The sequence below is a fragment of the Narcine bancroftii genome, chromosome 4, assembly GCF_036971445.1.
Source record: "Narcine bancroftii isolate sNarBan1 chromosome 4, sNarBan1.hap1, whole genome shotgun sequence".
NCBI classification, from domain to species: Eukaryota; Metazoa; Chordata; class Chondrichthyes; order Torpediniformes; family Narcinidae; genus Narcine; species Narcine bancroftii.
This window is the reverse complement of record NC_091472.1, coordinates 128493127-128507030: the sequence shown is the minus strand read 5'-3', so window position 1 is coordinate 128507030 and position 13904 is coordinate 128493127. Positions and strand designations below refer to the sequence as shown.

General features: G+C 37.6%; 1 protein-coding gene across 3 annotated transcripts in view; it reads right to left on the bottom strand.

Annotated features, from left to right (window-relative positions):
• The window catches only part of smtnb (smoothelin b), a 322821-nt gene that overhangs the window by 48649 nt on the left and 260268 nt on the right, over positions 1 to 13904 (bottom strand). For all 3 annotated transcript variants that reach the window (XM_069932808.1, XM_069932809.1, XM_069932807.1), the window contains exons 11-13: positions 9901 to 10068; positions 8701 to 8776; positions 4332 to 4505 (exon numbers count right to left, since the gene is read on the bottom strand). In XM_069932808.1, coding sequence (XP_069788909.1) covers positions 4332 to 4505; positions 8701 to 8776; positions 9901 to 10068 — 418 coding nt within the window. The remainder of the gene's footprint in view (positions 1 to 4331; positions 4506 to 8700; positions 8777 to 9900; positions 10069 to 13904) is intronic.

Below are 13904 nucleotides of genomic sequence, written 5' to 3'. Positions count from 1 at the left end.
ATGTTCTACCTGACGAAAGAATTCTAGGGATGCAATGGTGTGTTCAATCTGATGTTATCAAATTCAAAATTGTTTTGAAAGAGGTATTCTTTCAATCGTAAGCTCAATATACGATCCTTTGGGAATATTGGCACCAGTAGTATTAATAGCCAAGAAAATTCTGCAAGAATTGTGCAGAAGAAAATTTGATGGGATGAAACAATACCAGATTCCATCGCACAAGATTGGATAAATTGGATTGAGAGTCTTGAAATGTACAAAGTTTTGAAGTCAACAGATATTTTAAACTTACAGACTTTGGAATTGCCACATTTGCTCAGTTACACCATTTTGCTGATGCAAGCGGAGGTGGTTATGGTACTGTCAGTTATTTAGCACTGCAAAATAACCAAGAATGAGTTCATTGTGGATTTGTAACGGGAAGGGCTAGAGTGGCTCCATAAAGCCAGTCATCATACCTTGTATGGAATTGACTGCCGTTACTACGGTGAGCAAAATAGACACTGTGTTAAGAAGAGAATTACGGATGGAGTTAGCAGATTCAATGTTCTGGTCTGATAGTACATCAGTGCTTAAATACATTAATAACAAAACCATGAGGTTTCATATCTTTGTGACTAATAGAATTAATGAGATCAAAAAAGTTTGCATGCTAATCAATGGAGATATGTTAAAGCAGTGGATAATCCAGTTGACATGGCTTCATGAGGCTCAAAGGTACAATCATTTCTGAACAGAGCCAACACTTGGGTGTTCGGTTCTCAATTTCTTTTGCAATCTCAAGAAGATTGGCCTCAAAATCCAGAAGCAATAAAAGGATTTTCAATGGAGGATCCAGAAATCCAAAACACTAATGTGAATACTATTCAAATATCTCATGAGAATGATTCAATTATTGAATTAATTTTCTATTATTCTTCATGGTTTTGCTTGAAAAGGGCAGTAGCATGGATTCTTAGATTAAAAACTATGTTTTTACATTGTATCAAAAATGAGAATTTGAAGTCTAAAAAGAACTGTTACCTAACAGTTGATGAATTGGCAAATGCTGAAGAGATAATTCATTTTTGTCAGAAAAAGGTTTTTGATAATGAGATATCAAAGTTGAAGAAGAATCTGAATGTTACAAAAGCAAGTTGTGTTTACAAGCTAAATCTTATTCTTGTAAATGATGTATTGAGAGTAAGAGGAAGACAGGAAAAAGCAATAATGCCAGAAGAAGTGAAACATATTATATTAGCTGAGGAATTTCCTATTTCTGAAATGATTGTTTGACATAAACATGAGAAAACAGGTCATGGTGGTTGTAATCACATGTTATCAGAATTATGCCAGAAATATTGGATACTTGGTGCTTTAACATTGATCAAAAGAATTATATCAAAATGTGTTAATTGTCGACGAGCAAATGCTAAACCTGGACAACAACAAATGGCGGATTTACCATAAGACAGAGTTTCACCTGATAAACCCCCATTTACATATGCGAGAGCTGATTATATGGGTCACCTGCAAGTAAAATGAGGAAGAAGTGTGGAAAAACGATATGGAGCTATTTTTACTTGTTTAACTATGCGAGCAATTTATATTGAAGTAGCGTCATCGCTTGATACAGTCTCTTTTATCAATGTTCTTCAATGTTTTATTGCCAGACTTGATCAAGTAAAGGAATTACGTTCTGATAATGGATCTAACTTTACAGGAGCTCAACTAGAGTTCTGAAAAGCAATTCAAAATTGGAATCAACATCAAATTCATGATGCATTACTTCAGAAAGAAATTAGTTGGATATTTAACCCACCCACAGGATCACATCATGGACGTGTGTGGGAAAGAATGATGAGATCAATCAAGAAAATTCTTAATCCCAATTTGAATAGTCAAATACTCAATAATGACAATCTTCAGACAGTATTGCATGAGATCGAAGCTATTTTAAATAGTTGTCCAATAATGAAAATTTCTGTCGATTCAAATGACATCAAGGCACTTATACTGAATCATCTCTCACTTATTAAATCTAAAACTTTAAAGCCTCCAGGTCAATTTCAGAAAGAAGATACTTATGCAAGATGCAGATGGAGATAAGTGCAGTTTATTGCGGATTTATTTTGGAAAAGATGGATTAAGCAATATCTTTCATTATTACAAGAAAGACAAAAATGGTCAAAATCAAAACACAATTTTGTATGCGAAGACATTGTAATTATCATGGATGATTCTGCACCAAGAAATTCTTGGTTGTTGGGGAAAATCGTGGAAACAGTTCCAGACAAAAAAGGGGTTCGTTCAGCAAGTGCGGATTAAAACCAAGACTGGCTACTTAAATCGACCTACTGATAAAATGTGTCTTTTAAAAGAAGCAGAAAGTTTTGATTTCTAATCTTATACTTACAATACTTACTTTTTTATCTGTAATAATAATTATTATATATTCACAAGATTACAAGACAAAGGAACAAAAGCAGGCCACTAGGCCCATCAAGTCTGTTCCATAAATCTACACTAAGCTACTCTACACTAGTTCCAATTTCTGGCATTTTCTCCATATCTCTTGATGCCCTCACTAATGAGATACTTGTCTATTTCTTGTTTAAATACTCCCAGTGATCTGGCTTGCACTGCTGTATGCAACAGTGAGTTCCACAGATCCATGACCTTCTGGCTAAAGTTCTTTCTAATCTCTGTTTGATATGGATAACCTCTAATTTTCAGACTATGACCCCTTATTCTCGATTCACCCACCAAGGGAAACATCTTACCTGCATCCACTCTATCTAAACCTTTAAAAATACGAAATGCCTCTATGAGATCTCCTCTCAATTTTCTAGACTCCAATGAATACAACCCAAGAGCTGCCAAACGCTCCTCGTAAGTTAACCCTTGCATTCCGGGAATCATCCTAGTAAATCTCCTCTGCACCCTCTCCAACAACATCACATCCTTTCTAAGATAGGGGGCCCAAAACTGCACACGGTACTCCAAATGAGGTCTCACCAGTGCCCCATAGAGACTCATCAACACCTCATTAATGTCTATTATAATAATTATGAGCCGGAATATAAAGATTAAACCCTTGTTTTTTTACTTCTTCATTAATTTTGTGCCTATCCCTTTAAGAAATTGTTGTTTGTAGTGTTACTATAGTTACTATGATGTCATATGTCATGATTTCTGGGTGTACGGTTAGCTTGCATCTCATTTTTTGAAGAATTATGGAGGAGACGTAAGCTTGAGACACTTTTCTTTGAATTCATCTTATCTTATTTCATCTTATTTTTAAAAAATCTGTTTAAAGTTGAATATCGTTATATTATCTACAGTATGCTTTGTTCATTCATCATTATGAAAATCTCAATGCAAAGTTATGCAAAATGTTTATTTGTTTTATCAATGAATTAAAGCTACTTACAACTGCAACTACGAAGATTGATTTATTGGATTAATAAGATAGTAATTCGGAATATCGTCATTCACGTTTCCTAGAAGATGACATGTTTTGAAATTGAGAAATATTAGAACTTGGAAAGTGTCATCTATTGAAGGTATCTCATCCAAGTGTCAATTTAGTTACACTTTAACTCATGCTCAACATTTTATTGTAATTTTGTATGAAGCTTTTGTATTTTAAATCTTTAGCTGAACTAAGAAAGATTGTTTGGTGAGTTGTTAATTTGTTCTCTGCAAGATTGATCAGTTACACATTTGATCAGTAGTAGAGAGTAGAGAGCACCAAATTTCTCAGAGTCCTATTAAGAAGTGACCTAACCTGGACATAAAAAATCTGTTCACGTAAGAGGAAGACACAAAAGCGATTGCACTTCGAGAGAAAACAGGACCATTAGAGTGGCAGAGAGAATCAATGGGTTCTCCCTTTCCTTCCTCCTCACCCCCTCATTGATGGGATTTATTAAAATCATTGTCTAAAGAGGGCTTGCAAAATCATTGAGGTCCCCTACCATCCAACACACAGCATCCTCCAGCTACTCCCATGAGGAAGGAGATAAAGGATTATCAGAGCTAGAACCATGAGGTTGAGAAAGAGTTTCTTCCCACAAACAGTGAGACTAATGAATAACTGATAAAGTGCTCATACAAATCCTCAGTGCCTCGACTATTTATTTAACAAAATATTTATGTTTTTAATAATTGTATATAACTACTGTGCATATGTATCATTTTGTTCTATATGGTTATGTTTGTATGTTCTTGCAGTGTGTTGCATCAAGGACCGGAGAACACTGTTTCTGAACTTGTATCCAAATAATTCTTCAGTAGGTCAATAAACTCTGTCACGTCTTGTACTTCAGTAAATAATAATGATCCATTACCTGAGTGAGTGATTCTCTCAGTCTTTGACATTGAGGTAACAGTCTTCCCGTCCGCAGATTTTTCTGTTTTGGATATAGTCATTTCAGCAGTATTTGAAGATTTTGCTTTCTTTGCCTCCTCTGTTTTTTGTTTTAGTTCTTGTAATCTCATTTCACGCTCTCTTTCTCGTTCATCTAAAGAGAGGTTAAAAAAAAACTCAACCATCATAAATCAAAACACAAGAGTTTTTCCTAAATCCGATGAGAATTGTTTATTCTCACATGTACTGAGGCACAATGAAATATGTTATTTTCCATACTATCAAGCAAGTCAACCTATACTTGTGAGGAAATACAAAATACAACAAAAGGACAGTATAGTATTACAGAGAAGCTCAATTACGACAGTGCAAAGACAGCCTAATTTTACCAATGAGACATCCGTTCAATAGTCTGATATCAGCAGGGAAGAAACCGTTCTTGAATATGATTATATGAATTTTCAAATTAGTTTCTGCCCAACAGGAGGGGAGAGAAGAGAGTGTGATAGGGATGGATGGCCTTTTAATATATTGCTGGATTTCCTGAGGTAGTGGAGAATTCAGGTGGTCAATGGAAAGGAGGTTGGTTTCTATGAGAGTCTGAGTTGTATTCACAACTCTGCCACCAAGCTATGATCCATTTGGACAGGATCACTTTTAATGATACATCTATAAGATGCATCACAAGTCTCCATAAAATTCATTTCATTTAGTTGATAATAATTTAATTTAGTGATACAGCACAGTAACAGGTTCTTCTGGCCTAAGACCCCATGCTGTTCAAATACACCAATTATCCTACAAAATCCGTACATTTTTGGAGCATGGGAAGAAACGAGAGCACCTGGAGAAATCCCATGCAGTCACAGGGAGAATATATGAATTCATTACAGAGAGTGATGGATTTGAATCAAGGTCGCTGGCACTATAATAGCCTGGTACTAACCACTATGCTAACCATGCCCCCCATTTCAAGGTCAATTCATGGGTGCTTCTGCTCCACATATCTTTGGTATCAAGCTATATAAATTTAAGACGTGCCTCTTATTTCTACTCCCAAACAGAATTCTAATTTGCTGTGCAAACCTAGAAAAATGATATCTAGCAACCTTTAAGAACCAGCAATTTTTTTGGAAAGGAAATATATTAATGGTTGTATTAAGTCATAATTCTTATACATTTGTGGATGATGAAGTTAATGCTTTCAACTCTTGCAGCATTAGTGGGAGAAAAATAAAGGTTAATTTTTCAACCTGTAAATCTTCATCAAAACTGAGGAAAGTAGTATTTAAGCCAGTGTAAAGAAGACAGGTTGGCAGGGATAAGATAGGAGCTTCACATGAGATTGGTGAACCAGAAAAAGGGGAAGTGACAGACAGGGCTAGAGGACTGGCAGATGCCAAAGGGAGAAAGAGGCAAGAAGAACAAACAGGTCCATTGGATGAAGATGAGCCATACAGATTACAAGGCAAAGGTTGTCAGTGCAGGAATCTAATAAAGTACAGAAGGAAATGGTAGTGAAAAGAGAGACCAGATGGAAAGGAGGAAGAGGGAGTTAGGGCTCACTCTAGCAGTGGAGAAGGTCCAAGGCAGATCGGTTGATGTGGGAATGGGAAGAGGAATTAAAATGGCATTCAACTAGGAGGAAACAGCTGCTCGTTGCATGGGACTTCTAATTCACTTGTTTATTTTACTGTGGCATATGCTGCCAATATATCTTGAAAATAAAAAGCACCCACAAAAAGCAGAAAAGCAAATTCTGTAATCAGGAAACTTTAAGACAAACTGATGTCCACAGCAAATTACAGAGTTTGCAAAAATTAGCAAACATACAGGACAACTAACAAATTATCGTCCTTCTGATATGTTCCTTTGTGAGCATTCTGGATGTGAATATATAATTGTAGCTGACATCTACAATCATAGATGAAGTTGCAGCAGTAATGTAGTTGTCAATGTAGCAAAGGAAGATTTGAGGTGCCTTGCCTGCTTAGGCTTGTAGCATGGATTGCTCCACATAATCATGAGATGAAACAGAGGCCATTATGGTCTGCAATCTGAAATGTTCAGATTGTCTGAATTCCCATCTTTCAAACCAGATACTGTACAGAGCCCCATTCTATTTTACCAAAAGGTTTTAGAGAACCTTACATCACATAACAACAGCAAAATATTTGACAGTGATATGCAGTGGTGACATCCTGAGGACAAAAAAACTACTATTGCGCGTTTGTCACATTCAGGATCTTGACAAAATCCACCACAGTACCTAGGATTACCTTACACATCATGTGGCATATATTTTAAGAAACCAAGACTATTAGCATTAAAGCTATGTTAAAATGATATACTGGTCGTTATCATGGTCAGTATAGGCATCTTCAAAGGAAGATTTTAGCATGCTCAAGAGATTGTTTCTCAAGCTGTACTAAATCCAACAGTTAAAGTGAGCCAATAAAAATGATACGAGGGGGTACCTCAAGCTTTCTAACATCCATAATGTAAGCTGAGGAATCCTTCTAGTTAATAAAACAAACACTTGTATTGAGGAGCACCAAAATGTATATCTGATGTAAGAGATCAGCCATGATTTGAATGGCAGAGTAGACTCAATGGGCCAAGTGGCCTAATTCTGCTTCTAAGACTTACAGACTAAATAGGAAGATCATGAACATCTTACATCAGTACCTTGTTGGATTCAGACAAGTTGTTTATGTTTACAGATCATGCAGAAGACTGTACTTCTCTCATTTGGTTGTAATAGTCAAAGGTATATTTATCAAAGATTCTTTAAAAGAAGAAAATGTAGGAATGTAGCCACCAGCTTTCATATTAACAAAATAAGTATGTTCCCTGGACTGATATTAATTGAAAAATTAATTTAGGCCAGCCACACCATCTACTTAAGACCCAATTTGATTATAAATGAGACCTTCATTCTATCTATCAGGAAAGTGTTAAAATCTAGATATGAACAATATCTTCAAAATAAAGTTGCCTTGGGTTCCATTTAAGAGTTCTCCATATAGTCCAGACATATCACGTTCATTTGACCTGGGATATCCATTGTTTCTATGTATTCCTGCCCTACTGAACTGGTACCTGCCTACCTTGACTCAGTTGGTGTCCCTTTAGACGAATCCCTCCCCACCTACATCCATAACACCTCACTTGCCTTCCATCACTCCATCAGTTCCCTGAACTCGACCACCTTATCGTCACAATGGAGATCCAACCTCTGTTCACCTCCATTCCCCCATACTGAAGGCTTCAAAGCCCTCCATTTCTTCCTCAACAAAAGACCCAACCAGACTCATTCCACCACCATCCTCTGGCTGGCAGAACTTGTTGTCACCCTCAACAACTTCTCCTCTGACTCAATCCTCTTTCTCCAGGTCAAAGGCATAGCCATGGCTACCCACAGGCATTTTGTTGGCCATGAAGAGCAATCCATGCTACAAGTCAACACAGACAAGGCTTCTCAACTTTTCCTCTGCTATATTGATGACTACATTGAAGCTGTGTCATGCACTTATGATGTGCTTGTCAACTTCATCCATTTTTCTGCCAACTTCCATCCTAACTTTAAATTCACTCTCCAGCAACACTCTTTTTAGATCTATCTATCTCCCTCTTGGGAGACAAACTCTTGAGAGACATTTTCTACAAATCCACCAACTCTTACAGTTACCGCTTCACAGCCTATCCCCTGTAAGGATTCTAGGCCTTCTTCACAATTCCACGATCACCATCCCACCTATTCACAGGATGAAGTCTTTCATGCAAGATCATCTGAGATGTACAATTTCTTCAAAAAAAAAAGCAACTTCCCTTCCGCTATCATCAATTCGGCCCTCACCCCCATATCCTTCATTTCACATTTACCATGGCCCCCTCCGCCCTCAGTTGCATCAAGGACAGGATTCACCTACCACCAAACACTCCACAATTTCACCACATACAACATGATCCTACTACCAGACATATATTCTCCTTCCCTCCACTTTCAACCTTCCACAGGGACCACTCCCTCCATGACTCCCTCACCCATTTATCCCTTCCCACCAATTGCCCTCTTAGCACCTACCCCTATGACCATAGAAAATGCTACACTTGCACCCATACCTCCTCCCTCATCACTATTCTAGGCCCCAAACATCACTATTCCAGGCCCCAAACAGTCCTTTGCCTCCCTATGGACACTGAGGGACCTGATGAGTTTCTCCATTCACAGCATCTGCAGACTTTCTTATTTCACTTAGGGACATCGACTCTTCATTTGCAAGATCACATCAATTAATAACATTGTTTGTGCAGTATTAGCATTCCTTCTCATTGAAACCACCTACCTCTTTTCTTTTTCCGGAGCTCCCTCATTGCAGTTCGAATCATCTTTCTTTTCTCAAAGTCCATTGTTACATCAAGCTTCAGAATATAGTTGGAAAGTAAGATATTAAAAAGTAGTAATATTTAAATTAAACATATTTGTTCCTTTATCCTGCTAAAATTATAAGGCTTAACTTTATAGAGCATCTCAAATACCTTGAAGGTACTCAGGCCCAAAATGTCAGTTATATATCTTTACCTCCTATGGACTCTGTGAGACCTGATGAGTTCTCCAGCATTTTTGTTTTACAGCATCTGCAGACTTACGTATTTCACCTCATCTCAAATAGTTAATCAACTGGGAAAGATCATAGATTTTATTGTCAATAGATTTGGATGATTCTAAACAAGGGAAAACTGATTATTATAATCTGGATCATTATCCATAAACCTCTAGAAATACATTTGGATGCATAGAATGGTCAGATTGCAACTTGCTGTACAATAGAATAAATACTTTGGGGAGGACATGGAAGGTGCTTAGCATCAAAAGAATCACTCCCATGCACCATTTTGGCATGAATTCTCAATCCATGCTAATATATTAACCTTAAATAACAATCCCTAATTTTGTATCATTTATGTAGCACTTTATTGACTGCTATTGGAATACCAAGCATGTTATACCCAAAGGTTCTCTTTAAACATCCTCAACAAACTGATAATTTTGTCATTTCTTTTTATATTTTCTGTTTCATCACTTGATGATTTTTCTTACTATTCTAAAATTTCTTTCTTAATAATAAATTCCAGCATTTTCCCACAGCTGATTTTAGTCTAGCTGGCCCAGAGTTCTATTTTTCTGCCGATAATAGCAGCGATACATCTGGTGTTTTCCAAATTGTTGACATTGTCATAAAAATCATGTTTTACCATAAAAGTTATCATTCATTTTTAAAATGACAATATAAGATATCCTTATGTCGTAGAGAATCAAATAAAATTTGTTAATGGTTTTTGTCAGCCATTTGAAAGTTCTATATTATCTGGTCAAATTTTAGTTTAACATTGACCATTGAGCTGATCAACTGCAGAGGGGTGCATTAAGAAATTGATCTGTCTAATGCTCACATAAACAAATCACTTAAAATCAATGACAATTAAGGAACCTTTCTCTCTCAACAATTTATGAAACCATTATGATTTCTTCAATGAAAAAATACCATTTTGTCCAGGACTTCTTCATCTTCAATAGCACTCAGATCTTCTTGAATGGCTTTGCTTTTTTTCTCTTTGGCATTCTCTTTTTCTTTCTCTTCTACCCCATTGGGAACAGTACCCTCAAACTGTAGTGACTGGGCTGCTTCTGTCATTGCTGGTTTTGTCTCCGTCTGCCAAAATAAATAAATGGAAATCATTTGATTGAATTTTGTCTAATCTACACATCAATGCATTTTCAATAAACATTTTAAGCAGATTTACAACTCTTTTAAAGACAATAGATTAACAATGAATTGATGATCTATCAATAAACACTAAAATTGTGGATTTAAACTTGATCACATTGAACAAAACCTGCTTTACCGATTTAATCAAGGAAAATGAGAATGCCTGCCCAACTATAATTTACACCCATGTGGAAACATTAGTGGTTTGGATCAAATTAAATCTTCTGTATTATTGCCTTTCCAATAATTACTCTATTGGAGGCTATTGCTTCCCATATTCAAGATTCCTTTGTTGTCATGTGATAAAGACAGTGCAATATTACACAGTATTTGCTTCTGTCTGCCATAAGGCAGATAGATTTGTCCTTGGTAGAAATTGCCTGAAGCATCTCTTACATTCAGAGAAAGAGAAGCAGGTGTTATGGTGATGTTGTATAAGACATTTGTAAGTATTATGTGTGCAGTTCTGATTGCCAAACTACAGGAAAGATATCAGTAAAATTGAAAGAGTGCAGAGAAGATTTACTAGGATGTTGCCAGGTCTTCAGGAGTTGAGTTACAGGGGAAAGATTTAACAGGTTAGGATGTTATTCCTTGGAGCGAAGAATAATGAGGGGAGTTTTGATAGAGGCTTACAAAATGAAGAGGTATAGAGAGAGTAAATGCAAGCAGGCTCTTTTCACTTCCATTAGGAGGGATAAATACAAGAGGAGATGGCTTTAGGGTAGAAGGGGAAAGATTTAGTTGGAACATTAAGGGGAACTTCACTCAGAGAGTGGTGGGACACCAGGCCCACTATTCCAAAGTTCAATTGATAAATTCTATTCTAATCTCTCTTCTAAATGTGATCAATGTATAAATGAAGAAGATGCACTGTATCATATGTTTGGTTATGCCCTTCACTTTCCAATTTTTGGGAAGAGGTATTTCGTACCTTGTCTTTAGTTCTTAATATTAATTTGACTCTAAATCCTTTTACTACTCTCTTTGGAATAAGTGGGTCATCTGGTTTAATTCTGACTGCTTCACAATCCCTCATAGTTGCCCTCACTTCCTTTATCACAAGAAGGCTCATTTTAATGAGATAGAAAGATGCTGTTCCCCCAACTTATGATCAATGGTTGTCCGATATGATGGCACGTCTACTTTGGAAAAAATTAGATGTTCCACGACTGAAATGAATCTTAACTTTGTTTCTTTCTTAATTACTTTCAAACTTTGTAAGATTAACTAGTATTTGGTTTCTGAACCCAATGTTTATCTTCATTTTTAAAAAATTATTAGTAATGAACTGTTTATGTTAGTCAGTTGCCTCCAAAAATAAAACCAATAAAAATATTGAAAAAGAAGAGAGTAGAGGGAGTGTGGAACGAGCTGCCATCTGACATGATAAATGCGGCTCACTCTTAAGTTTTAAGAATACATGAATAGGAGAGGTCTGGAGGGTTATGGAATGGGTGCAGGTCAGTGGGACTAGCAAAATGCTATTTCAGAACAGACTAGAAGGGGCAAATGGCTGTTTTCTGTGCTGTAGTGTTCTATGGTTCTGTGGATATAAAAAAGAGTCCCATCCCCCAGAGTCACCGAGTGTCTGTGTATTTGCCTCCAGTGCTGCCACAGCTGCCACAGCCACACAGAGTCCAGTTCAAGCCATCAGCAGCCCAAGCTCCAGATTCAAACCTCCAACATTATCAGGAAGCCTTGGCACTTTCTCACATCCCGGTTCTGATACTTGGTTCCCCTCTCAGCCAGACTCGAGCCAGTCTCCAGCTGTCTGCCTGCTAGGGTGAATCCCTCGACTGCAGTAGGCAGCAGTCCACAGCCTGTGTGGGTTCCTCGTCTCGAGTCCTGTGTGTTCTTTAGGCGCCCAACCCCTTACTGGTCTGCCACCTTGGTCACTGTCCTGGGAGTCATCTCCTCTGCTTCTCTTTCAAGTCTTCTGCCTCCCCAGAATCTGCAACCCCTCGTGGCTATTGCTGATCATAGGGGCTGCCATCTTGGGCGCAGACCACACAGTGGCAGAATTTTTAAAGCCTATACAGAGCTGTTGGATTGGGCAGCTGGGCCCCACGAGAGTGCTATATCTCCACTCCTTGCTTTCCGCGGGTCTGCACCAGTGACAGCACTGCTGTTACAGCAACTCCAGCAAGTGCCGCCATAACCGTATCATTTCCATAGCTTAAAAATCAGAGATCATACTCTGCACAAAGGTGAAAAACAATGTACAGCCAGTCTGAGAGGAAACTTGATCTATTGATTACAACACAAATGCAAAATATTTGCAAATGTTAATGCAACACATATCAAACATTTTTTCTAAATTTTGACATGGCATTGAGTCTCATATGCTGCCCAACTGGCTAAGCTATTCCACCAGCTGTTTTATTTCAGATTTGTAGCATCTTCAGTATTTTTGAATTACATACTTAGATTAATTCATTTTGCTTCTTTAATTTAATTTTAATTTAGAGATTCATCTCAGTAACAGGTCCTCCTGTCCACAGCCTGCAGTGCCCCAATTAAACCCATGCAACCAATTAATCTACTAACCCATTCTTCATTCGAAAGTGGGAGGAAAGCAGGGCACCCAGAGGACACAAACTCCTTACAGACAGTGGCAGGTTCAAACCCAGGTATCTGACACTGTAATAGCATTGCACAAAATGCTATGCTAACCATGGTGCCCAAACAACTCTTCAGGAATGGCTACTTCAAAGGAGTTCTCTTTAATGTGACTCTCTCGCCAATATTGCTTGATTTACTGATTTTTCTATTATTGGTTTAATTTCCCGCAGTTGCTTTGGTTTTCACAAACTATTGTTGCTTATGAATATATTAATGAAAGATTACTTTAATTGTTAAAAGTTCAATATTTAATGTAAACAGTATAACAAAAAACATGCCGCTTTACTTGTGAGTCTGTGCACAAAGCTAAATGTCACAGTATGACCTTTCAACAATGTTTGCTGATTTTCTGCCAGTATTAAAATAGTCCACAGAAGTGAAGGAATATATATTTAGTATGACAGGACATTCCCTTGGCTTCGGTTCACTGAAAACAGCTGCTATGCCTTTCCTCATACTGTCTTAGTCAAAGAGAGTAGTCATAAAGTGGGATTCTCTTTCTACAGGATAAGGGACATTGCGAATATTTCCAATGTCCTTGATGACTATACCTGCAGATTCTATCAGATCACCTTGAGTAGATAGAGCTGTGGATGGACTTGCTATGGAGTATTCAGGATGCAGAGAATGTAATACGCAGTACATTTAGTGAGTTGAACACTGTAGGTACAGTAAGAGAGGCAATAGGTAACCACCAGGAATGGCAGTCAGAGCAAGTTGGTTGTGTAGGAATCCCTGGGTGGACATTCTCCTCTCCAAGAAATAGATCATGTTGGATTATGTTTTGGGTGGGGGGAGGGGGTTCTGACAGAAATAGGAGAGCAATGGTGGTCAGGTAAAAGGGGCAGAGAATGCAGATAAGCATTTTTGTGGCTGTGAAAGATACTCCACATTGGTATTTTGCTTTCTTGGTACAGGATCAAGGATGCATTGGAGCTGCTGCCTAATATTCTGAAAGGGGGAATGTTGAAATATATGTAGTTCCAATGACATAGATAGGAGAACGAATGAGGACTTGTATCATGAGTTTAGGGAGGGGTAGCAGTTTCAAGAGCAGGACCTTAAAAGTTGTAATCTTTGGATTGCTTCCAGTGCCATGAACTAGTAAATATATGAATAGGTTGGTCAGATGAAAGGATGTTGAAAATGATGAG